Genomic DNA, 26,824 nt, shown 5'->3' with positions numbered 1-26,824 from the left:
TCCAGAACCACAGCAATGTGGCTGACTCTCAACTGCCCTCGGGCAACTAGGGATGGGTAATAAATTCTGGCCAGCCAGCAAACGCCCATGTCCCGCAAATGAATGAAAAAATATAATAACCTGGAACCTGGTTTAAGTGTGTCGGGTTTAGTCTGAGATTTTTGTTCAGTGTAATCTGGTGTGTTGGTAGAAGCTGGTTAGAGTTTGGCAGATATATTGTGGGGCCCTTTTAATGCTTGCTGGGGATATACAAGACCTGGTTAAAGTATGTTGGGTACGCTCTGGGGCCTGGTTACATAGTCCAGTGACTAGTTAAGACACATTGAGTATAATCTGCAGCCTGCTGAACTTATTAAGTGCTGGTTCTAATAATCTTTCACTTCCTGCACAGGCGAAAAGCCCTATCTCTGTGACACGTGTGGACGGGGCTTTAATCGCGTCGACAATCTGCGATCGCACGTCAAAACTGTCCATCAGGGAAAGACCGGCCTTAAAAAACTCAAAACTAAAGACGAAGATGAAGAAGAAGATGAAGAAGAAAGGAATATCGTCACTGTAACAACAGATACCATGGTTACCTTAGCAACTGAGGCACTGGCTGCTACTGCAGTGACCCAGCTGACAGGTGAACACCCTTATTACTGTGACCGCCAGTCAAGAACACAGCATATAACAAAAAAAGATAGATTTTAATTTATATAGCACTATCCATAATCTCAGGATGTCCCACAGTGGCTTGGAACCAGTATGGGGAGGTGATGGCCTAGTGGTATTATTGCTAGACTATTCATCCAGAAACCCAGCTGATGTTCTGGGGACCCGGGTTCAAATCCCGCCACTGCATGATGGTGGAATTTGAAGTCAATAAAAAAAAATTCTGGAATTAAAAATCTACTGATGACCATGAAACCATTGCCAGAAAAACCCATCTGGTTCACTGATGTCCTTTAGGGAAGGAAATCTGCCGTCCTTACCTGGTCTGGCCTACATGTGACTCCAGAGCCACAGCAATGTTGTTGACTCTCAACTGCCCTCAGGCAACTAGGGATGGGCAATAAATGCTGGCTAGCCAACGATGCCCATGTCCCATGAACGAATATAAAAAAGTACTTTTTGAAGTGTGGTCACTGTTGTAGGAAACACAGCAACTAAATTGCTCCCACACACAGCAATATAATATTGACTAGTTAGTCAACTACTGCAACACTCACTCTATACCGCCATGTCAGCCCTAGAGTTTTATGCCCACATCTCAAGTGAGATTTTAATCCACCACCTTGTGACTCAGAGGTAAGTGTGATACCAACTAAGCCACAGCTGACATCCATTGTACGTGCACGTACCTGTATAAACGTACCTTTGAAACAATGTAGGCAGCAAATTGCCAGATAGTGACTTGAACTGCCAAGCAAACCGTGGCTTTACAATGAAACAATGAACCATTTTGTTGTGTCCAACATGGCTGGTAAATCTAGAGCCAACACTAAGTGGACATTGATCTAAACCAGGGATCAACATGGTTGCATCATGTGAGTGTAAATATCACCAGCCAGATTTATGTTTGCTTTGCAGCAGTGCGTGCTCTGATACTTGTCACGATCAGCGATGGCCTTTATAGATCCAGTTGCACTGTTTCCTCACAGTGTTAACCATTAATTTCCTTTTAGTGGTCCCTGTGGCAACAGCGGTGACTGCAGATGAGACTGAAGTGCTGAAAGCAGAGATTACGAAGGCGGTGGAACAGGTTCAGGAAGCAGGTGAGGATCACCCTGACCATCACAAGAGGCGACTGGAGTTAATGACTGGAGCCTCAGTGCTGAGACTTCCTTAAACACTGACATAACATTCTACCAAGTAAACTACACAACTTCCTAGCCAGACTCGGTGTGTCCTTTGTTGAGTCTCCGTTATGTTCCTCTGCTCCCCATTTTGTCTCGTCTGTATCTGTGTATCCCCCCTTGTCTGTATCTGTGTATCCCCCCTTGTCTGTATCTGTGTATCCCCCCTTGTCTGTATCTGTGTATCCCCCCTTGTCTGTATCTGTGTATCCCCACCTTTGTCTGTATCTGTGTATCCCCACCTTTGTCTGTATCTGTGTATCCCCACCTTTGTCTGTACCTGTGTATCCCCCCCTTTGTCTGTATCTGTGTATCCCCCCTTGTCTGTATCTGTGTATCCCCCCTTGTCTGTATCTGTGTATCCCCCCCTTTGTCTGTATCTGTGTATCCCCCCCTTTGTCTGTATCTGTGTATCCCCCCCTTTGTCTGTATCTGTGTATCCCCCCCTTTGTCTGTATCTGTGTATCCCCCCCTTTGTCTGTATCTGTGTATCCCCCCCTTTGTCTGTATCTGTGTATCCCCCCCTTTGTCTGTATCTGTGTATCCCCCCTTGTCTGTATCTGTGTATCCCCCCTTGTCTGTATCTGTGTATCCCCCACCCTTGTCTGTATCTGTGTATTTTCCCCCCCCCTTGTCTTTATCTGTGTATTCCCCCCCCCTTGTCTGTATCTGTGTATTTCCCCCCCCCCTTGTCTGTATCTGTGTATTTCCCCCCCCCTTGTCTGTATCTGTGTATTCCCCCCCCCTTGTCTGTATCTGTGTACTCCCCTCCGCCCCCCCCCCCCTTGTATCTCCTGTCTCCTCTATATTCTCTTGTAATTCTTCTATGTTCCAGTATTCGCCCCCATGAATTCCACTTGTTTAAGTAGTTCCCAGTTTGTTATCCATTTTGAGGAAGACTTGAATGGTCCCCTGGGGTCCCTGTTGCTGATATTCAGCCAATCCAGCTTGGACTTGGTCAGTTGGAAAATAACACATCACCAAATATACAAACATATTTGTATTTGTATAACACTTTTTGTGACCTCAGGGCATTCTAAGAGTTTTGAAGTGTCGTTGCTGTTGCAATGTAGAAAATGCAGCAGCCAATTTGCGCACAGTAAGCTCTCACAGCCAGCAACGTGATAATGATGATCAAAGAATCAATTTTGATGATGTTGATTGATGTATAAATATTGACTAGAAAACAAGGGTGCCTCCTCTGCTCCTCCTCTGAGTCGTGCCATGGGATCTTCCATGTGGCCTGAGGCAGAGTGCCTTGGTTTAATGTCTCATCTGAAAGATGGCACAGTTCAACACTCCTTCAGTATTGAACTGGAGTGAAAACCTAGATTTTTAAGATGCATAGTTATGAAATTAAATAATAGACGTATACGGCTAAGATAGAGACAAACTGTTGAAGCTTTTCATCTTGTACTCATCAAAGCAGATGCAAGAATGCCAAATTTCAGAAGTATGTTGGCTGGTTGGCACAGTTGATTAGTCGGCTTGCAATGTGGCCCACTTGCTAGAAGTCACAGGAACCTGTCCTGCATAGGCAAAAGGGACATATCTAGGAATTCATTGAATCGTATAACCATACAGCGCAGAAGAGGCCCTTGAGCCCATTGAGTTGGCACTGACACATTAGAAACACCTGAACTCCCACCTAATCCCATCTGTCAGTACTTGGCCCATAGCCCTGAATGGTATGATGTGCCAAATGTTCATCCAGAAACATCTTAAAGGATGTGAGGCAACCCACCTCCACCATTCTCCCAGGCAGCAAATTCTAGACCTCACCACCCTCTGGGAAAAAGACTTTTCCTCACTTCCCCATTAAACCTCCTGCCCCTCACTTTGAACCTATGTCCCCTCGTAACTCAGGGGAACAGCTGCTCATTATCCACCCTGCCCATATCCCTCAATCTTATACACCTGAATCAGGTCTCCCCCTCAGTCTTCTCTGTTCCAATGAAAATAACCCAAGCCTAACCGACTTCTCTTCGTAACTTAAATATTCCATCCTAGGCAGCACCCCCTTCTCCTCTGCAGGAGAAAAACCTCCTTTGCACCCTTCCAGTGCAATCACATCCTTCCAATAATATGGCGACCAGAACTGCACAAAGTACTCTAGCTGTGGCCTCACCAAAGTTCTATACATAACTTCTGTTTTTGTAATCAATGCAAGTGTCCCATATGCCATTTTTACACCCTACTAACATGCCCTTCCGCCTTCAGAGGTCTGTGGAAAAATGGCCTTTGGTCCCTTTGTTCTACAGAACTTCCTGGTGTCCTACCATTCATTGAGTACTTTCTTGTCAAATTACTCTTTCCAAAGTGTATCACCTCACTTTTCAGGGTTAAATTCCATCTGCCACTCCTCTGCCCATTTGGTCAATCTGTCTATGTCTTCTCGTAGCCCAAGACACTCTGCCTCACTGTTAATCACCCGTCCAATCTTTGTGTCTTCTGCAAATTTACTGATCCTACCCTCCACATAGTCATCAATGTTATTTTTATAAATGATGAATAATAGGGGGCCCAACACAGATCCCTGTGGTACACCACTGGACACTGGCCTTTAGTCACTAAAGCAGCCTTCTGTTATCACCCTCTGTCCCCTACAACTTAGCTAATTTTGAATCCACTTTATCAAATTACCCTGTACCCCATGTGAATTTACCTTCTTTACAAGTCTCCCATGTGGGGCCTTGTCAAACGCTTTGCTGAAATCCATATAAATTACATCGACTGCACTACCCTCGTTTACACAGATGGTCACCTCCTCAAAAAATTCAATCAAATTTGTTAGGATGACATCCTTCTGATGAAGCCTTGCTGACTATCTCTGATCAAGCTTTGTCTTTCCACGTAGCGGTAGATGCTCTCTTTCAGAAGTTTCTCTAATTGTTTCCCTACCATGATGTGAGACTTACTGGTCTATAGTTCCCTAGTTTATCTCTACAATGCTTCTTAAATAGTGGAACCACATTAGCTGTTCTGGCACCTCCTCTGTTGCTAGACAGGAATTGAAAATTTGGGTCAGAGCCCCTGCAATCTCCTCCCTTGCCTGGGACACAATCCATCCAGACCTGGAGATATATCCACTTTTAAGGCTGCAAAAACCTCCAATACCTGGTCCTTCCCTCTGTCAATTTGCTCAAGAACTTCACAGTCTCTCCCTGAATTCCATACCAATGTCCTCATTCTCTTGGGTGAAGATGGATGTGAAGTATTCATTGAACACTCTATCAATTGCCCCTTTTTTAATTAAGAAAAAAGATATGGAGGACAATATTTTCCAGGTGCATTCGCCATGACAGTGCCTCAACCAGAGTTGACTTGCCAGCCAATCAGCACTCTTTTGTCATGCAGTATAAATAGTTACTGCCTTTGAAATTTAGCATTCTTGCATCTGCCCCAATGAGTACAGGACTAAAAGCTTTGATATCATGTTCCCTTTAGCAATACTCAAGTTCTGTGCTATCCAACCTTAACTATGAATCAATCCATAATTTTGCAGAATGGGGGGGATTATATCAACCATTGGATATACTTAATTTAATGTTGGCATCATTAGTTCATGGCATCTCTAACGGCTGCTTTCTCTTCCCAGATCCAAATGCACACATCCTCTACGCCTGTGATTCCTGTGGGGAGAAGTTCCTAGATGCCAACAGCCTGGCACAGCACGTGCGCATCCACACAGCCCAGGCCCTGGTCATGTTCCAGGCTGACACAGACTTTTACCAGCAATACAGCAATGGCAGCTGGCAAACTGAGCATGTCATCCAGCCGGGGGAACTTCTGTTCCGAACACGGGATGGGACAGATCTCCCATCCACTGTCGCCGAACAGACTCAAGTCGTGAGCTGCCAGAATCCCACGCAGTGAGGGGCATTCTATACGCACACCACGTACACTGTGCAAAGATATGTAGCATAATAACACAGAGATGTACTGCTGTTACATCGACCATGCTGAATGCAGCCACAACTCGCTCATTAAAGAATAGGAAGCTGCAAGACTGACTCTCTAACTGCTACGCTACTACATGTGAAGAGACCATGCATTTGTCAGATTGAATCGCATTGTAAAATGAGACTTAACATGAGCAACAACAGAGGATTTACAGCTGGAGAAGCAAGGAGGTCAGGACAATGGAAAACTGTAATTGATAGCACTTGTTGTTCAGCTGGACGTGGGTGCCCTGTTCCAGATATCTCTGATTTTCTTCATATTGAATGCACTAGGTCCAGCTCGGTAAGGGTTGGTGGGGAGGAGAGGAAACATGTGGTTTCAGCACCCCCATGGGTTTGAACCCACGATTGTGAAACTGGAGTCAACATTATGCACTACATGGGATCAGTCTAATGTATTGTGATTAGTACTAGGTGAGGGTACATTGTGTTGTGCACTCCACTGCGGGGGAGGGCTAGCTCCCACCAGAACTCCAGCTCCCTTGTTGCTGCACAGATTGTGCTTGGTTCTCCTGTGCTGGATGGCATATTCTGTGTTGGACGAGAAGTATTGGCTTTGTATTGTTGGCAATACAATGGTTCTGTATTGTGGGACAGTCCAGCCGCAGGCCCATTTTAATAATAAAAGAGAAAGTGGAGAGCCTACCTTGGGCATCAGCTTCTATTGCTGGTTGTAGGAGCGACACCCAGAAGCAAAGCTGTTGAGAATCCTGCTAAAGCACTTCAATGATTGGATCCATATTCTGCAAAGCGGATGTACCATTAGCATAACTTATATAAAAGCTAGACACTACTTTCAAACTGTTACCACTGGCTGGTGATATCAGTGCTGCATTGTTGCTGTTTGAGTCTTGCAGCTGATATGATCTTTAAAACAACATCTTTGCTGCTCTGAATCTGGGGCCAGTTCAGAGACTGGAAGTTGACGCCACCTGGTATTGGCTTCCAGTGGACTGTAAAGTGCGAGAAGAAAGCTTATTTGTGATTAGGGAGACACCTCCCCCACCTGCCATCCACCTATCCCAACCATCAAACCTCCAATTCGTTCCGAGTCACTGAAACTGGAGCGACCCCTTTTACAGCACATTGCAAACCGTGCTTTAACGTTTAAACTGTGCTGCAGCGTTAGCATTGTTAGCCAGGATTAGAGCTTGTATCTTTGGAATATAAACTGCTTGCCCCTTAAGAGACTTTTCCCCTCTAAGGAACATGATTTTCCTTTCTTTGGTCACACAGGTGAACTGCCATCTTTAGTCCCCCCCCCCGATGCTATCAATCACTGTGGTTTTGGCACTAGCTGAAATTCTCTCAACTTTTCAGAACTTGGGCTCTCAAACTTTTACTTATTTAACACAATTCTTGGGAACCCCATTAGATCTCAGTGTCTGAGGTTGCCCCAGTTTCAAAGGGTAATTTCTGCTGTGTACCCAATGTCTCTGTAACATTTCTCGGTCTGAATATTGACTGTGAAGTGGTAGAGACTTTGATGCTTCAGTGAATTGCGCCTGTTGAATTCTGAGCAAAGCAGGAATTTAAATCATGGTGCAGGGATATGAGGTCGCAAGTCTTTAATTTCCTTTCACATCCGTTTGAGCTCACCAATTGAGCAAAAGGAAGGTTGGGAGGGCTCTGAGTTGATCCCACTATAAAACTCCTGTTCTCGGGGGCTAAGACCTCTCTCGGAAGCTGCAATGTTGGTTTACCTCAACTAGTCCCACTAGTCCCTAATCTCAGTATTCCTGCCTGTATCTCCTCCTCACTCTAAGCAAGATGTAGGAATTTTCAGATTTCTTGAGGGGTTGCATGTTTGTGTCTCTGGCAATCAAAATGTTGATTGTTGTTGTCTGAACTTGGAGTAGATGCTGTGAGGAGGAATGAGATATGAATGGTGTAACAAAAAAAGCCCCTTAAAGGTTTTTCAGTAATTTCTCTGTTCCTCTCTCTCCCCTGCCCCCTCCAACCTCACACAAGTTGTAGTGACTTGTGTCCATGGTATATCAAATTTATTTGAAAGCTGACAATGATTAATTTAAGGTGAATATTCAATTCTCCACTCACTACCTGTCTTGAGCTTTTAAAGCTATCGGAATGGGCACTTCTGTTTCTGTAAATAATTTTTAAAAGTTTGGATCAATTCCAAAGAATATACTAGATAAAGTGATGCTGTTCTGTGTTTTATGAGTGAAGGTGTCAGGTTCCATGTCCTTTTCTCAATTCCCACACAAGGTAACTCTTGGACTGCCTTATTTCATGCTATGGTCATCACTTTCCCAGAGGTACCGCAGTTCTAATTTGAACAATAATCTTTTTCAAGCTGGGAAATTTACTGGACCCAGATACCTTTAGTTGGTGAACCCCTTTATGAACAGGGTTCCAAATTAATTGGACTAGTTGCTTCTGAACATGTTGTCTCCCCATGGTGTGGGCAACTTCATTGAGTACATCACCCAATAGGTGGAGGGTTCAGGATATCTTCCAACTCACCACAGGTTCAATACAGATTCAGACACTGAATATGGAGCAGAGTTAAAACAGATAGTTGGACATCCCTTGATGGTTAGGTGGTAAATATTATATAAGTTGAGTTATAACCAGACAAATCCAGGGTCAGCCATCCATGCTGCATTATAAATAGGTTGGACTAAAACCTGGTGTTGTCAGACTTTTTACTTGATCCGAATGAGGGCAGTAGTTGAAGTCTTGCATATGGTTTTTTTAAAGTTTATTTATTATTGTCACAACTAGGCTTACATTAACACAGCATTGAAATCACACTGAAGATCCCCTAGGCGACACATTCCAGCACTTTTCGGGTACACTGAGGGAGAATGGAGAGGCCATTGATGGGGAGATGGGATCTGTAAAAAGGGTAGTGAGTGACGTTGCAAAGTTTAAAGTTTATTTATTAGTGTCACAAGTAGGCTTACATTAACATTGCAATGAAGTTACTGTGAAAATCCCCTAGTTGCCACACTCCAGCGCCTGTTCAGGTACACTGAGGGAGAATTTAGCATGGACAGTGCACCTAACCGGTATGTCTTTTGGACTGTGGGAGGAAACCGGAGCACCCGAAGGAAACCCACGCAGACGCTGGGAGAAAGTGACCCAAACTGGGAATTGAACCCAGGGTCCCTGGCACTATGAGACAGCAGTGTTAACTGCTGCACCACGGTGCTGCCCAAGTAATCATCAGCAAGGGAATGAAATAAAAATCATCCAAGGTTTTTTATTGTTGATCACTACCCAGGAATCTGCACAGAATTATTGTGTGGATGTTTGGGTGTGGATTATGATTGGTGTAACTAATGTCCACAGTCAAATTCCTATTAATCTTACTTGGTGCAAACCTGAGAAACAGAAAGATTAAATTAATCCAGCCAGGGAGAAAGCTGGGGATTCTCAGTTGCATGAATTTTCTGTTTGGGTTTCATGTTTTTTTTGTTCCATGTTTAAAAATACATTGTTTGATTTTAAACACAACAAGTTATTATGCAGACTGCCTGAAAAGGTAGTGGACACAGTTTTAATCATAACTTTCATTAAACGATTGGATATATACTTTAAAAGGAAACATTTGCAGGGCTGTGAAGTGGGAAGTCACAGGTCTGAAGGGCCAGATTGCCTCCTGCTGTGTTGAATGAATTCCTTCTAATCAAAATTGGAAGCATGGGGCAGCACAGTGGTTAGCACTACTGCCTCGCAGTGCCAGGGACCCAGGTCTAATTCCTGGCTTGGGTCACTGTCTGTGTGGAGTTTGCACGTTCTCCCCAAGTCTGCATGGGTTTCCTCTGGGTGCTCCAGTTTCCTCCCACAGTCCAAAGACGTGTGGGTTAGGTGGATTGGTTAAGCTAAATTGCCCCTTAGTGTCAGAGGGACTAGCTAGGGTAAATGCATGGGATAAAGGGGATGGGGCCTGGGTGGGATTGTGGTCGGTGCAGACTTGTTGGGCCAAATTGTCTCCTTCTGCACTGTAGGGATTCAATGATTCTATAAAATAGCTGGGTGGCCAGACAGTGGCGCTGTTACACAGTATGGAAAAGGAGACAGCAAAATCTTTGGGTTTGGGAAGTTTCAGAAATTAGGGGCCTGCTGAATTAGTTATCAGATTTTCCTATTCTGTTGGGGTAGTTAAGTAAGATCATTTATGTCTTCTATCTCTGAAGGCTAATGCATCAGAAATAAGGCAAATACACTGAAAATGCCTAAAACGTGTTTTTAATTCTGGGCTTTTTTTTGGTTTGTACTCGGACTGTAGTTAACGTGGGACACGGTACTTTCCAGCAGTGAAACACAACCTCAGACAGAGAGGAGATATCCCACAGTGCCTGCTGCACAATGACTAATCTGTTTTGTTTCTGTGCTGTTGATGGAGTCTGCTTGTGCTGCCTCTTTTTTGCCACCAGTAGATGCTGCAGGACTGGATTTCAATGAACTGATAAACGCCACACACAGCTGGGGCTGTGTCCCAGAAAGAAGAATGAAATGCAGATGACACAAAAGTTGGCTGTGTCCTTGATTGTGAAGAGGATAGCTGTGGACTCCAGACTATCAATGGTTTGGTTGCGTGGGCGGAGAAGTGGTAAATGGAATTCAATCTGGAAAAGTATGAGGTAATGCATTTGGGGAGGGCAGACAAAGCAGGGGAACACTCAATAAATGGGAAGATGTTGAGAGGGCTTGAGGAACTGAGTGACCTTGGAGTGGAAGTGACAGGACAGGTGGTCAAGAAAGCAGATGGAATATCTCCTTTTATTGGGTGAGGTATTAAATACAAAAGTGGATGTAAGATGGAGTTGTATAAAACACTGGTTAGGCTGGTGTATTGTGTACAGTTCTGGTCACCACATTACAGGAAGGACATTACTGCTGTGGAGAGAGTGCAGAGGAGATTTACAAAAACGTTGCCAGGACTTGAAAATTCAGCTATAAGGAGGGATTGGATAGGTTATGATTGTTTTCCTTAGAACATAGGAGGTTAATGGCTGACCTAATTCAGGTGCTTAAAATTACGATGGGCTTAGACAGGATAGAGAGGAATAACTTGTTTTCCCCTAGCTGAGGGGTCAATTAGCAGGGGACATAGATTTAAGGTGACTTGTAGGAGGATGAAGGGGACATGAAGAAAAACATTTGCACCCAGAGGGCAGTGAGCATCTGGAATTCACTGCCTAGGTTGGTGATCAAGGCTGATACACTCAACTCATTTAAAAGGTATCAGAATCTGTGTCCCAAGTGCTGGAGCTTGCAAGATACAGACCAGCTGCTGGAAAATGGGATTAAAATGAGCAGCTAGTTTCTTTTTTCTTGTGTTTGATCGGAACGGACATGATGGGTTGAATGGCCTTTTTCTACATCATTACATTTCTATGGTTCAGAAGAGTTTACCACAGCAAGGCATTTAAACCTTAATGTTGTTTATACAAAATTCCATGAACTATTAAAAATAGAATCTAATTAACTTTCTTCTATCCTTGGAGGACTGAGAACTTTGTCATTGGTCTCGAACACTGGTGTTGGGAGTTCTATACGGACATAATTTATTACTGGGAAGGGATTCAACAGGGAACAATATCTTTCATGCTGGAGAGCTTTCATTGACCTTTGAAAACAATAGCTACGGGGTTTACATATCTGGATTCGCCTCAAAGATTAGATCTGCAGCTAGGACAGTGATTTGGCACGTGTAGATATCAGATGGCACAACAATTGCCCCCTGCAACAGTTTGATCATAAAAGTGGATCTCAGATCGTTGGTGCATGCAGCAGGGTAGAGATGAAAAGCAAAACTGTAAGTATTGGTTATTTTACACAGCAGGCCAATCAGTATCTGAAAGACAGGTCATTTCCAGGTGGGTGGCATGGTGGTTAGCATTGCTGCTTCACAGCACCAGAGACCTGGGTTTGATTCCCAGCTTGGATCACTGTCTGTGCGGAGTCTGCACGCTCTCCCCGTGTCTGTGTGAGTTTCTCTGGGTGCTCCAGTTTCCCCCTCAGTCTGAAAGATGGAATGGTTAGGTACATAGGACATGCTAAATTCTCTCAATGTACCCAGACAAGGGCCAGAGTGTGGCAGCTAGGGGATTTTGACAGTGAGAACATAAGAAATAGGAGCAGGATTAGGCCATCTAGCCCTTCGAGCCTGCCCCGCCATTCAATAAGATCATGGCTGATCAGTTCCACTTTCCCGCTCTCTCCCCATAACCCTTAATTCCCTTGGCTGTCAAAAACCTATCTACCCATGACTTTAATATATTTAGTGAGGTAGCCTCCACCACTTCAACAGGCAGAGAATTCCAGAGATTCACCGCCCTTTGAGTGAAGAAGTTCATCCTCAACTCCGATCTAAACTGCAACCCCCCCTTATCTTGAGGCTGTGCCCTCTAGTCCCGCTATCCTTTCTAAGAGGGAAGAATCTCTCTACCTCTACCCTGTCCAGCCTTTTCATTATCTTATACATCTCTATAAGATTCCCCCTCATCTTTCTAAACTCCGAGTACAGTCCCAGTCTATTTAGTCTCTCTTCATAGTCCAACCCCCTCATCTCTGGTATCAGCCTAGTGAACCTCCTCTGCACTCCCTCCAAGGCCAAAATATCCTTGCGCAAGTGCGGCGACCAAAACTGCACACACTACTCCAGCTGTGGCCTCACCAGTGCCCTGTACAGTTGCAGCAAGACCTCCCTGCTTTTATATTCTAGCCCCCTCGCTATTGTATAATAGGGATACAATTCTACATTGTACATCCCTTCTACATTGTAGGGATTCTAATGATTACTGATCAATTTAATATCGTAACACGTCATTGCAGTGTTAATGCAAGCCTACTTGTGACACCAATCAGCTGGAAGGAAAATAGATTATAATCTCATAACTGCCTTCTTGGTTGGGAAGTATTGGAAACTTTACTAGGTCTGAGTGAGCGCTATTTCTGGCCATAGAGATTCTGATGACTTCTCTTAAATGGACAGAACTCCTTTTGAAATTTCCTATTGTGTTATGTAGATAAAGTCTTAAATCCTAGTAATGGCACATATCAACTTGAAATCTTTGTGTCTGAATTAATAAATCAGTGTTTGCAGATAATGGTAGTAAATCTGCCTCCTACTTAGTAAATGTTTTCCCAGAACAGATAACTTATTCTGGTGTACCAAAGAGCAGTCAATGCCTGTGATTTTTTTTGAAAGAGTCCCTTGTTTTTTCTTATTTGCACATTGCACTAACTGTGCAATAGATTGTTTGTAAGGCCTCTAACTTGTTGTCAATGTTTCAATCTATTACCTAGTTCACCACCCAGCCCAATGATTCATTGTCTAACAGTCTGCTCAACATTGCAATGTCTAGAGCAATGTGATCAGAAGCCAACAGTGCATCTCACACTTGGTAGGAATCAGGAAAATGATTGGGTTACCCCCTATTTACTGTTTTAAAAGCTCTGCATTATGACAGAGTGCAAAGTGGTTAGCACTACTGCCTCAAGGTGCCAGGGACCTGGGTTCAATTCCGGCCTCTTGTCTGGGTGAAGTTTGCATATTCTCCCAGTTTCTGTGTAGGTTTCTTCCCACAGTCCAAAGATGTGCAGCTTAGGTTGATTGACCATGCTAAATTGCCCCTTAATGTCAGGAGTTATTCTTAAAACAGAACAGGAACTGGATCCAGCCAAACTATATTGGACCCAAATTAATCTAATGGTTGATGCTGTGAATTTCTCTGAGCTAGTATGAAAGCTTGACTTGACAAGCTGTTCACTGTAGCTATTGTTTCTTAAATCCTGTTTTATTAGCCTGAAAATATTATAGTGTCCTATTCATTTGCATTAGTTAATTCCTCATTAACCCTGCCTAACTCAGCAGATAAAAATATGGTGTGATATGCAGTCTTACTGACCAGGAAGCTCACCAGTTCGACACAAGGTCAGTGCTGTTAGCTGATAGTCTGAGTAATACGAGAAGTGGTAAGATTGGTCTCTATAACTCCAGACCACAATTCCCGATCACCATCAGGTGATCTATGTATGTCTGATATGTCATGAAGGCAGCAGATGGTTTAACTGAAATGGCCTCCATTGAATTGCAGTACTAGCACTCTCACAGGTGAGTATTAGTACTGCAATTCCATATAGAGTTGCAAAGGACTGCTGTCACATATGGAGCAATGTGTTGGTATGTTCCTGTCTTCAGGGAACAAGGAAATAGAGGGAGGAAATTGAGAAAGGGAGGAGCAGAAAATGTCTTTTTATTGTTCTCTGTAGCTGTGGACTCTGGAATTACTAACCACAAGATCAAATTTGGTGCCTATTGCTGTTCCTACCCTGCCCATGTTAGTGATCTGTAATTGTGAATGGTAGAACGTACCATATCAAAGATCAACGGAAGCTGTTATTTAAAATAAAATTTTAGCACTGATGAACATTCCCCCTTCAGAGATACAGACTATAGGGACTGTCAGACTATTCTTAATTCTTAATTTCTAACAACAGAAGTAATCATAGTGGCACAGTGGTTAGCACTGCTGCCTCACAGCACCAGGGACTCAGGTTTGAATCCCGGCTTGGGTCACTGTGCAGAGTCTGCATGGGTTTCCTCCCACAGTCCAAAAGACGTGCTGGTTAGGTGCATTGATCCATGCTAAATTCTCCCTTGGTGCACCCAAACAGGTGCTGGAGTGTGGCGACTAAGGGATTTTCACAATAACTTCATTGCAGTGTTAACGTAAGCCTACTTATGACACTAATAAAAAAAAACTAATCACAAAACTGTCTCCTATTTTGGGAAGAGGGGTTGGGGTAACATTCTGAACACCCGACAATGCATCAAGGTGTTTTTGAAGGTCATATGGTCAAAACGTCCTTCTGGAATTGGAATTATATCAATTCATGCTTCTACATAATTACAGGTGTTCCCTTGTGAAGATACTGTTGATTCTGAGGAGCTTCCAAACAAAAGGCTACTCCTTTCTAACAAGGAAAACCAGTAGCTCAGCATCCTGTGCACTACTTTACTGCTACTGACAAAGCAATGTGTCAAGACGGGAGCAGGTGTGCTTTCTGTATACCAAATGGGTGATGTGCTGTTGTTTGGGAATGATTGGGGAGGGAGGTGGGATTCAATGAGGGAAACGTTGTTTAAAAGGTGTAATAAAACCACTACATTACGCTTCTGAAACTCTAGAAGAGTTTCAGCTGGCTCCTCATTGTGTCCAAGGGCCACTAGTATAGTCTCTAATCTGGCCAGGCATAGCAACATTTATTAGTATACTTATTTTATTCGTTAATCATCAAGGTCAGGAAGAGATTATTAATGAGTATACTTGTTCATTGATGAATATGTCCATTTTGGTTGCCACTTTGCTCCAAACAGTGTTGCTGTCACCATGGAACACATCCAAGTAACCACTTTGCACATGCAAGTCTAGACAATGAGATGCAGCAATTTAGGCAGGAGCACAGTCTGATATCCATGATTGAGCTTTCTTATATGCGTCACTGGTATTGATCGGGATGGACTGTGCATATTTCATTCCTTCTCTGCTTTCTACACCCACTGACAACACAGAAGCCAACTGAGACACTCCCATTCAAAGCAAATTTCCACATAGGCATAGATCAAAATGCGATCTTTCACGGTCTTTGTACTCAGTAACACTAGGCCATGTCATAGAATCAGAGAATCCTACAATGCAGAAGGAGGCCATTCAGCCCATTGAGTCTGCACCGACCACAATCCCACCCTGGCCCTATCCCCATGCATTTACCCTAGCTAGTGCCCCTGACACTAAGGGGCACTAGCTAGGGGCACTAATTTAGCATAGCCAATCCACCTAACCTGCACAGCTGGATAGGCACATGGAACACACCAGAATGATAGGGAATGGGATAGCTTGATCTTGGGTTCGGACATAGAGTAGTGCAGCACAGTACAGACCCTTCAGCCCTCATTGTCGTGCTGAGCTATGTCCAAAAACTCTGCACTCATAGAACATAGAATAGTACAGCACAGTACAGGCCCTTCAGCCCTCGTTGTCGTGCTGAGCTATGTTCTATGAGTGCAGAGTTTTTGGAGGATTGTCGGATTGGAAGAACTTAGAAACAAAAGGAGGATAGAGACCATGAAGAGATTTGAACACAAGACGGTAGTTCTAAAACAAGGCTTTGGTGAACTTGGCACTACTGTAGGACAGTGAGTACAGATTGATGAGTGATGTCTGCTTCTCGTTTTCATGATCTTATTCTCACAAGTAGAAGATGGCCCAGCACTGATCTCTGTGGTACACTGCTGGTAACTGGCCTCCAGTCTGAAAATTTTCCCTCCACCCCACCTATGTCTTCTATGAGACAGCCAGTTACTTATGCAATCGGCTATATTTTCTTCTATCTCACACCTTACTTTATTCACGGAGCTACCATGGGGAACCTTATCAAACGCCATGTATATGACATCAACTGTCCATCTTTGTCTACAAAATGAGTCACTTCCCCAAAGAATTGAATCAAATTTGTGAGGCAGGACTTACCCATCACAAAACCGTGCTGACTATCCCAGATTAAGCTGCATCTTTCCAAATGGTCATAAATCCTATCCCTCAGGACCCTTTCCATTAACTTACTGACCACTGAAGTAAGACTAACTGGCCTATAATTACTAGGGTCGTTCCTATTTCCTTTCTTAAAGACAGGAACAACATTCGCCACTCTCCGGCACAATCCCCGTGGACAGTGAGGACTCAAAGATCAAAGCTGAAGGCTCCACAATCTCATCCCTTGCCTCCCAAAGTATCCTAGGATGTATCCCATCTGGCCAGGGGACTTATCGACTCTCAGGTTTTTCAAAATTGCTAATACATCTTCCCTCATAACATCCACCTCCTCCGTCCTATCAGCTGTATCACACACACATCCTCAAAAACACGGCCCCTCTCCTTAGTGAATAACCCCTCTCACTCTAGCATCTTGTGTATCTTCAGCTCATTTCCCCCACTATGAGTGGCTATGCTGTCAACCGTCTGGACTCTGAAATTATCTCCCCAAATATCTTTACCCTCTTTTAAGACACACTTTAAAACATAACTGACCAAGCTTTTGGATCATCTGTTCCAATATCTTTGACTTGGTCAATGCCACATTAGAAATGTAAGGTGACCAATTGTGAGGGTTGAGAAAGAGGACCTAGATCATTACCACAAACAGCAAAGTATCGCCACAGCTTGTATTCTCATCCCTTGTACATTCTTAATAAGGAACCAAAACACAGGCCAAGCTCTGAAAAATTAAGGAAATATTTTGCTCTGTGTCCTTGTTGACAGTCACAGTTGGTGAACACCTGAGCCTCTGAAACGCAAAACCCTCTTGTCATTCAAGCTTCAGTTTCTTGGCTGTTTGTGCAATGTCTGAGTGAGTGAAAAGCACAGTGTGTGCATTGTCTTCAGTCCACTTACTGGCATTCTGCCAAGAATCCCTGCTACACAGCATTCTTTGTACCAAAATGATTCCAGAGTGGATCCAGCTGTGGAATATGGTTCAACTGCTTTAAAGAGTCATTGTCACCCTGTCAGGGGAATGGGAAAACATGGCAACAGCTCTGAAAGCAAATCAGCACAAACCAAATATGATAGGAGATATACTAGCAATTCTGCTGGAATCTTTTCATTGGAACACCTTGAAATCCTGCTACAAGTTAAAATGACTACTCTGTTCAGAAAATTCCACACATTGTGCAATTGGAAGAGCCAGGTTGACACAATACTGGATACCATTTTGAAAAAAGATGACTGTAATCCAGAATTTTCAAAATAAAATCCCCTAGAATAATGCTCCCATTATTAGATATTTCTGCACAAATCTCTGAAATATAGCACATTTTTCTTCTGTTTAAATAAATGCTGAAAACATTGGCCTACTAGGAAAGTAGGGCTACACTGAAGGAGAAAATGGTTTTAAATTAGCCTACTGAGTTCCAAGGAACAAGACCCTTTGCACAGAAACAGTCAGATACTAATTCCAAGTCATGCAATCAGTTCAATAACCTTTTGAAGAACTTAATATAAATTTTTCACCCCAAGGGTCCCCACTGCGCCAAAAAAATGAGAGTCGGATTGATTTTGGATTTTATTTATGGTGGTTCGTTCCAATTTCAATGGTGGCCAACACTAAAACCAACAATTCTATTTTTCATTCTGAGGGTGTCAATTCCTTCAGTCCTCTGGTACCTCATCTAAATGGCCATGCATTACACAAGAGACTGCAATAGGCTTTGTTGGGCTATTTGGTCTTGGTCAGTGGGCATCAGATGTTATTTTCAGTAGACTTTTAATCCAGAAAGCACCCCCCCAATCCCCCATGCACAGCAAATAGTGGAATTTGAATTCAATATGATATATTTGGAATTAAGAATCTGCTAATAACTATTGTTAATTATCAGAAAAACCCTTTTGGTTCACTGCTATCCTCTAAGGAAGGAAATCTTCTTCCTTACTTGATCTGGCCTACATGTGACTCTCAAATGTCCTCTGAAATGGCCTAACAAGCCACTCAGTTATTTAAGAAGGCAGCTCACCACGAGCTTCTCAAGGGCAACTAGGGATGGGCAATAAATGCTGGCCAGCCAATAATGCCCATGTCCCACAAATGAATTTTTAAAAATCTACATACACCCACTTTCCAGACAATTCAATTTTTTTGATGTTACTGCACACATTCTAATCTCTTTATACTGCTTAATCTGCAATTGCTTCCATTCCACTCACATGTTAAAAGATCTTTAGCAAACCGCCAATAATGAAAGACAGAAAAAGATACCCTGGTCTATCCAGCCTGCCCCATACGATTGTGATAGCTTGTGCCTCACAATTTACACACTCCCCATTTTACCTGAAATTAGGTGATTTCTGGGGCGAATTGAAAAAACAGATTTAATAAAAAATCTAGGAAATTCCTCTCTAAGCCTCTCTTTAGCAGTCAAAAACAAAGACCAATCTGGTCTTTATATGCATAAGTACTTGCCTTTAAAAATCTTCATCCCAGTTCTCACTTGGAAATTCAACACTTAACAAGCACTGAAAAAAAGGTTAGCCTATTCCAAAGGTCGACCATTTTCTGTGAAAGAAATCGCCTTCTTGGCGTCAAGCTTAGACCTAAAATCTCAACCTAAAATTGTGACAGCCCTATATATTTAATTAAGAACATAAGAACATAAGAAATAGGAGCAGGAGTAGGCCATCTAGCCCTTCGAGCCTGCCCCGCCATTCAATAAGATCATGGCTGATCTGTTGTGGCTCAGTTCCACTTTCCCGCCCTCTCCCCATAACCCTTAATCCCCTCTCTTATCAAGAACCCATCAACCCGCTTCTTAAAAATATTTAGCGAGGCAGCCTCCACCACTTCAACGGGCAGAGAATTCCAGAGATTCACCACCCTTTGAGTGAAGAAGTTCCTCCTCAACTCCGTTCTAAACCACCTCCCCTTTATCTTGAGGCTGTGCCCCCTAGTCCTACTGTCTTTTTTGAGCGGGAAGAGTCTCTCCACCTCTATCCTATCCATCCCATTCATCATCTTATACGTCTCAATGAGATCTCCCCTCATTCTTCTAAACTCTAACGAGTACAAGCCTAGTTTATTCAGCCTCTCCTCATAGCTCAATCCCCTCAACTCCGGTATCAGCCTAGTAAACCTCCTCTGCACTCCCTCCAGGGCCAAAATATCCTTGCGCAGGTGCGGCGCCCAAAACTGCACACAGTACTCCAGCTGCGGCCTCACCAATGCCCTATACAGCTGCAGCAAGACCTCCCTACTTTTATATTCAATCCCCCTCGCTATGAAGGCCAGCATCCCATTCGCCTTCCTGACCACCTGCTGCACCTGCAAGCTGGGTTTTTGCGACTCATGCACAAGGACCCCGAGGTCCCTGGTTTGAATACAATTAATTCCTTTTAATCATCTGACAAAACTTAATCAGATCACCCCGATCTATGCTTCTCTGAAATGTAGATGTCCTGACCAAAAAGGCAAATGCATTTTGTTTCAGGAGTGCAGAAAATTGACAATCTCTGAAATATATTTTCAGGCCAAGCAATAGCAGAAAATTACTTCAAATGGAAAGATCAACCTGGTAACCATAAGCCTATTGGTCTAATGTTGGCATTTGGAAGACTACTAGAGCCTACTATCAAGGAGTAAATTAACTGTTACTTGGAGAGGCATGGGTTACTGACAGGCTGCCGCATTGTATGCAAATAGGATATGACTGATCTGGTTGAGTTATTTGAAGAAGTAACAGAGAGGATTGATGAAGGTAGTGCAGTAGATGTAACATTTAGATTTTCAAGACATCACTTATTGCACTCAGAAGTAAATTGTATTCAGGAACAACAATAACTTGGGTAAATAATTGGCCAATAGTTAGGAGGCAGAGGGTAGTGCATGTTTTTCTGACTGGAAAGGAACGGGGACTCCCAGTATTAGAACCTCTGCATTTTTGGTTATATATGAATAATCAAGACATGGCTACAGAGCGTATAATTCCAAAATTTGTGGATGATACAAAATTTGGCAATGTAGTAAACAGTGATGAGAACAGTGGCAAAATTCAGGAGGACATGGACAGGTTGGTTACATAGGCAGGTACATCATTTAATGAGGTTAAGTCTGAAGTGACACATTTTGAGAGAAATGAAGTGGTGAGGCAGTATAAGCTAAATAGCACCATTGTCATAAGTGCAAGAGCAGAAAAAACTTGCCCTGATGTACTGCCTTTTATGACCACTGGCTGCCCCAAAACACATTACACTTTTTACAGTGCAGTCACCAGAGGACATATAAATCCATATATAGAAATCTTTGAAGGTAGTGGAACCAGATTCCATACTTTCAAAAGACAACTGGTCATGTACTTGAACAGGATTAATTTAAAGGGTTATGGGGAAAGGCACCATTATAGGAATACGCCAGCTGTGGCTAAGAATTGTATCAAATTGAAAGAAATTATGTACAAAAGATTAGCAGATTAGTGGCAGCCAAGAATGTTGGGATAATTTTAGAAACCAAGAGATGACTAAAATAAAATAGAGAGAGAAATTGGAAACAAGAGAAAACCAGCAAAACATACAACAAGACAGTAAAAGCTGGTACATAAAAAAAGTAACCAAAGCGAGCACTGGTTCCTTAGAGGGGAGACTGGGGAATTAGTAATGGGAAATGGGGGAGGCGGTGGTATAGTGGTATTGTCACTGGACTAATAATCCTAGAGGCCCAGGATAATGCACTGAGGACCTGGGATCAAATCATCACCAAGGCTGATGGTGAAATTTAAATTCAATTTTTTAAAAAATCTGGAATTAAAATCAACTGATGACCACGAAACCATTGTCAATTGTTGTAAAAACCCATCTGGTTCACTAATGCCCTTTAGGGAAGGAAATCTGGTTGACTCTTAACATGTCCTCAGAAATACATTCAGTTCAAGGCCAATGACACCCACATCCCCCTGAATAAGTTAAAAAAGAGGAAATAGCAGAGATTTGAACAAACATTTGAATCTGTCTTCACAGTGGAAGTCACAGAAAACCTCTCAAATATAGTTAAAAATCAAGAGGAAAAAAGGAACAACTTTAACCAACTGCTGTCACTAGAGAACGAGTGCAATTAAAAATTAATAGCATTAAAGGTTAAAAAAATCCTCAGAACCTGGTCTTATAGAAACAACAGCAAATAGTGGATGCATTGGATTATTATCTACCAGAACTCCCTAGGTTCTGATCAGGTCCCAGCAGATTGTAAAACGGCAATTCTGACACTATTCAAAAAAGGAGCGAGGCAGAGAGCAATAAATGATAGACAATCTAACATCGTCAGTGGGGAAATGCTAAAATCCATTAGTAAGGAGGTAGTAGCAGGACACTTAGCAGATCAGAATACAATCAGAGTCAGCACTGTTCAGGGAAGGAAAAATCATGCTTAACAAATTAAGAGTTCCTTGAGGATAGAACAAGTAGGATGGGAAAAGGGGAACCAGTAGATGTAGATACGTATTTGTATTTCAAAAAGGCATTCAAAAAGTGTCCAATTGTCTTTTGGAAGTATGGAATCTGATTCCACCATCTTCAAGAATTTCATGCATCCTCCAGTCCCCCTTATTTTGAAATTGTGTCCCTGGTTTTAGACTCTCCAATCAGGGGAAACATTTTATCTGCATCTACCCTGTCTATTCCTTTATTTTGTAGCTTTCATCGCAGGAACCTGTTTGTGAACCTTTGCTGCATTCTATGAGAATATCCTTCCTGATGTAGTGGGACCAAAACTGCATGCAGTACACCAGGCGCAGTCTAAACAAGGTTCTGCACAATTGAAGGCAGAGTTTGCTACTCCTGTACTCAAGTCCCCATGATAAACACCATACCATTAGCTTCCCTCAATTGCTTGCTGCACCTTCATTTTAGCTTTCACTGATTCATTTACAAAGACACCAGGTCCCTTTGTACATTTATACTTTCTATTTTCTTACCATTAAAAAATAATCAATTCCTCCTACCAAAGTGGATAACCTCAAATTTTCCCCGTTATGTTCCATCTGCCATGTTCTTGGCCACTCAGTCTGTCCATATTCTGTTGAAGCCACTGTACACCTTCCTCACAACACACACTCCCACCTAGCTTTGTGCTATCCCGAATTTGGAAATACTATACTTGGTCCCACATCCAAATCATTGCTATAGATTGTGAAGAACTGGAACCAAGTACTAATCCTTGTATACCCCACTCGTCACAGCCTGAGATCGCAAAAATTACTAATTTATTCATGCTGTCTGATTTCTGCCTGTTAACCAATCCTTAATCAATGCAAGTATATTATCTCCTATTCCATGTGCTTTAATTTTGCAAATTAACTTCCGATTACCATATGTCCCCTTTATCAATTGTAATTAACATCCTAAGGCTCTCCCAACATATTTGTCAAGCATGATTTCTCATTCATGCATTCTTGTCAATTTTGCCAATCAGAGCATTGTTATCCAAGTGTCCATTTATCATATCCTTTAGAATATATTGTGACACTTCCCCTACTCTGATGGCAAGGCTAACAATTCTGGTTTCCTCTTTTCTCTCTTCCTCCCTTCTTAAATAGTGCAGTGACATTTTATACCATCTAATCTGCAGACGTCTGTGTGGCTTTTATGGTGTTTGGAGTTTGCACATTCTCCCCATGTCTGTGTGGGTTTCCTCTGGGTGTTCTGATTTCACCTCTCAGTGCAAAGACGAGCAGGTTAGGTGGATTGGCTATGCTAAACTGGCCCTTAGTGTCAAGGGATTAGCATGGTAAATAGGTGAGGTTACAGTGATAGGGCCAGGGTGGGATTGTTGGTGCAGGCTCAATGGGCTGAATAGCCTCTTTCTGCACTGTAAGGATTCTAAATCATTCTGTATTTTATAGAATTTTGAAAAATGAAGTCCAATGCACTCATTATCTCCATAGGCTACCTTGTTCAACACTCTGGGGTGCAGACTAACAGGTACCAGGGACTTACCAATTGAAATCCATTAATTTCTCTGATACAACATTCTTACTAATAATCTCCTTCAATTCCACATTCTCCCTAGTTCTTTAGATTTCTAATTCCAGATTTTTTGAATGTTCCTCAGTGAAGGCAGTCACAGAATAATCATTTAGACTTTGCCACTTCCCTATTATAAATTCTCCTGACTCTACCTGTAATGGATACACATAAGCATTTACAGTCCGTTTTTATATTTGTTGCTCATTTACATTCATATTCTATTCCCCCTTTATCAGTTTCTTTGCCCTCATTCATTGTATTCTAAAATCCTGCCAATCCCCAAGTTTACTACTATTAACAAACATTAAATAGGAGCAGAAGTAGGTTATTTGGCCCCTTGAGCCTGCGCTGCTATTTGATAAGGTCATGACTGATCTGTGCTTCAAGTTCTACATCCCCATCTACCCCCAACATTTGTTTCCCTTGCCTAACACCCTATCCACCCCTGCCTTCAAAATGTTCAATGATCCCGTCTCCACCACCTTCTGGGCAGAATTCCAAAGTCACACAAGGCTCAAAAGAAAAAAAATTCTCATCTCCATCCTAAAATCCCAATTTTCAAACAGTGCCCCCAAGTTCTCACCCACAAGGGGAAACATCCTTTCCACATCCACCTTGTCAAGCTAATTCCAAATCTTATTTACTTCAGTCAAGTCATCCTTCACTATTCCAAACTCTGTGTAAATGAACCCAATCTGTCTAACGCTACCTCATAGGTCAATCTTCTGGCAACATTATAGGCCCTTGTGTTTTACACAATCTTCAACCTTCTTTGTTAGTCAAGGTTAACTGACTCTACCTTTGGGTTTTTGTGATGTGAGGGAGGTAAGGTTGCAGTAAACTGTGTAATAACTCTTTAAAGACTATTCATCATCTAACATACTTCGATGATTTCCTTCGTTCAAATTTAACAACCCGGCTTCAGATTAAAATCATTTTCAAGCATAACATAAAATTCTATCATATTATGGTCATTCATCCCTGAAGGTTCTTTTGCAAGATTATTAGTTATTTCCCATTATATAATACTAGATCTAAAATAGCCAGTTCTCGCATTAGTTCCTCAACATACTGCTCTATAAAACCATCCCTAACACACTTCAGAAACTTCTTCTCCAAAGCATTAGTACTCATATTTACCCAGTCTATATGCAGATTGAAGTCACCCATGATTATTTTATTACTCATACTAGATGCCTTTCTAACCGGTGGCACATCAGTTAGCACTACTGCCTCACAGTGCCAGTGACCCGGGTTCAATTCCAGGCTTGGGTCACTGTCTGTGTGGAGTTTGCATGTTCTCCATGTCTGCGTGTATTTCCTCCGAGTGCCCCAGTTTCCTCCCACAATCCAAAGACGTGCTGCTTAGGTGAATTGGCCATGCTAAATGCTCTCTCAGCCTACCAAACAGGTGCCAGAGTGCAACTAAGGTATTTTCACAGTAACTTCATTGCAGTGTGAATGTAAACTTACTTGTGACTAATAAATAAACTTTAACTTTTTCCCAATTAAAACCATGCCCTATAGTACCACTACTGTTTGGCAGCCGATAAACAACCCTTACCAATGTTTGCTGCCCTTTGCTGTTTCTTAGCTCCACCCAGATTCTACATTATAATTTTCCACTCTGTACTAATGTACTGATTTCCATCTATTTTGTCAGTAAAAACCACCTCCTTACCCTTCTTGCCAGTCCTTCTGAAACGTTGACGCTCCTTGAATATTCAGGTCCCAGTCTTGGTCATCCTGTAGGCACATTTCCATAATGGCAATTAGATCATGCCCACTTACCTCTATTTGTGCCTTTAAACCAGCATTTGCAACAAGATATGTGACTTACAGAAGTTTCACTTGGCTAATTCCTGGCATGAAAGGGTTGTGTTATTCGGAAAGGATGAGTTGATTGGACTTATACCCTCTGGAATTTAGAAGAGTGAGAGGTAATCTTATTGAAACATAGATTCTGAGCTGGGTTGACAGTGTAGGTGCTGACAGGATGTTTCTTTTTTCAGGGGAAATCTTGAATTAGGGGGCACAGTTTAAAAGTAAGAGATCTCCCATTTAAGAAGACATCAAGGATGATTTTCTTAGAGAGTCATTGGTCTTTGGAATTCTTTCATGGACAGCACTAGAGGCTGGGTCATTGAATATACTCAAGGTTAAGACAGATTTTTGATTGGCAAAGGATTTCAGGCTGAGGGAGGAGAGACAGGAAAGTGCAGTTAATCAGATTACCCATGATCTTATCAAATGGTGGAGCAATCTCAATGGAGTGAATGGGCCATTCTTCTTTTATGATCTTATGGAAAGTTTGGGGTGTGGGACTAAATTGTGCAGCTCTTTTGAACAGATATGGAAGGCAAATGATCTCCTTCCATGCCAGGTATGACTCCAACCCACAAAGACTTTCCCCCCGATTCCCATTATCTCCACTTTTGATAGGGCTCCCTAATGTTACACTTGGTTAAATGCTGCATTGATGTCAAGGGCAGTAACTCTCACCTCATCTTAGGGGTTTAGCTCTTTCGTCCATGTAGTGGTTATATTAGTGGGCTAGCCATCGAGGGAACAAGAGTTCAAATCTCACCAAGGTAGTTAGAGAATTTGAATTTGTTAAAAAGCTCTAAGTGAGAAGTTGGTATCATTAATAATGGCCATGTAAATATTGGGCTGTCATAAAAACATAACTGATTCATTAATTGGGTGACACTATGGCACAGTGGTTCGCACTGATGCCTCACAGTGCCAGGGACTCAGGTTCGATTCCCAGCTTGGGTCACTGTCTGTGCGGAGTTTGCACATTCTCCCCATGTCTGCGTGTGCTTCCTGCAGGTGGTCCGGTTTCCTTCCACAGTCCAAAAAAGACATGCTGGTTAGGTGCACTGGCCATGCTAAATTCTTCCTCAGCATACCCGAACAGCTGTCAGACTGTGGCAACTAAGGGATTTTCACAGTAACTTCATTGCAGTATTAATGTAAACCTACTTGCGACACAGATAAATAAATAATGATTTTTAGGAAAGAAGTCCATATCCAATCTGACCTATACATGACACCAACATGCAACACTGTTGACACCATTCAGTTGTATCAAACCAACCAGTGGTTCACAAAGGCCTAACATCATCTTCTGACAGCAACTAGCAATTCACATTTACCCATGTCATGGATGACATCTTTTAAGAATTGGAATTCACTAGTCAAAATATTGGTAAAACATTCAATGAAATTGACACGCATCCTGACTGTATTGATCACATTAGCTTTCATTTTGGAAGCAACCAATACAGGGAGACTGGCATGAAAGAACTATAACAACTTTAATGGTTGTAATCTTTGGACTGATTATGATGCTCCTGGGTCTACTTCAAGTAAAATCAATGTGATCTCAAAAAAATTTAATATGGAATGCATCAGGCTGTAGGCAGCAAGAAGTGAAGGTGGTAATGGGATAACGATGGACAAATCTGTAAATTTGTATGGT

The 26,824-nt window shown here is 42.4% G+C and overlaps 1 protein-coding gene across 4 annotated transcripts in view; it reads left to right on the top strand.

Moving 5' to 3' along the window:
• The window catches only part of zbtb17 (zinc finger and BTB domain containing 17), a 36,528-nt gene extending 28,127 nt beyond the window's left edge, over positions 1-8,401 (top strand). For all 4 annotated transcript variants that reach the window (XM_080215423.1, XM_080215424.1, XM_080215421.1 and 1 more), the window contains 3 exons: positions 392-625; positions 1,668-1,757; positions 5,437-8,401. In XM_080215423.1, the coding sequence (XP_080071549.1) occupies positions 392-625; positions 1,668-1,757; positions 5,437-5,714 (602 nt within the window). In that variant the 3' untranslated portion in view covers positions 5,715-8,401. The remainder of the gene's footprint in view (positions 1-391; positions 626-1,667; positions 1,758-5,436) is intronic.
• The last annotated feature ends 18,423 nt before the right edge of the window (positions 8,402-26,824 follow it).

This window comes from Carcharhinus amblyrhynchos, chromosome 30, assembly GCF_965287045.1.
Source record: "Carcharhinus amblyrhynchos chromosome 30, sCarAmb.v2.hapA, whole genome shotgun sequence".
In the NCBI taxonomy this organism is placed as follows: domain Eukaryota; kingdom Metazoa; phylum Chordata; class Chondrichthyes; order Carcharhiniformes; family Carcharhinidae; genus Carcharhinus; species Carcharhinus amblyrhynchos.
The sequence above is the reverse complement of the archived record's forward strand: the minus strand, read 5'-3'. Positions and strand labels throughout refer to the sequence as shown.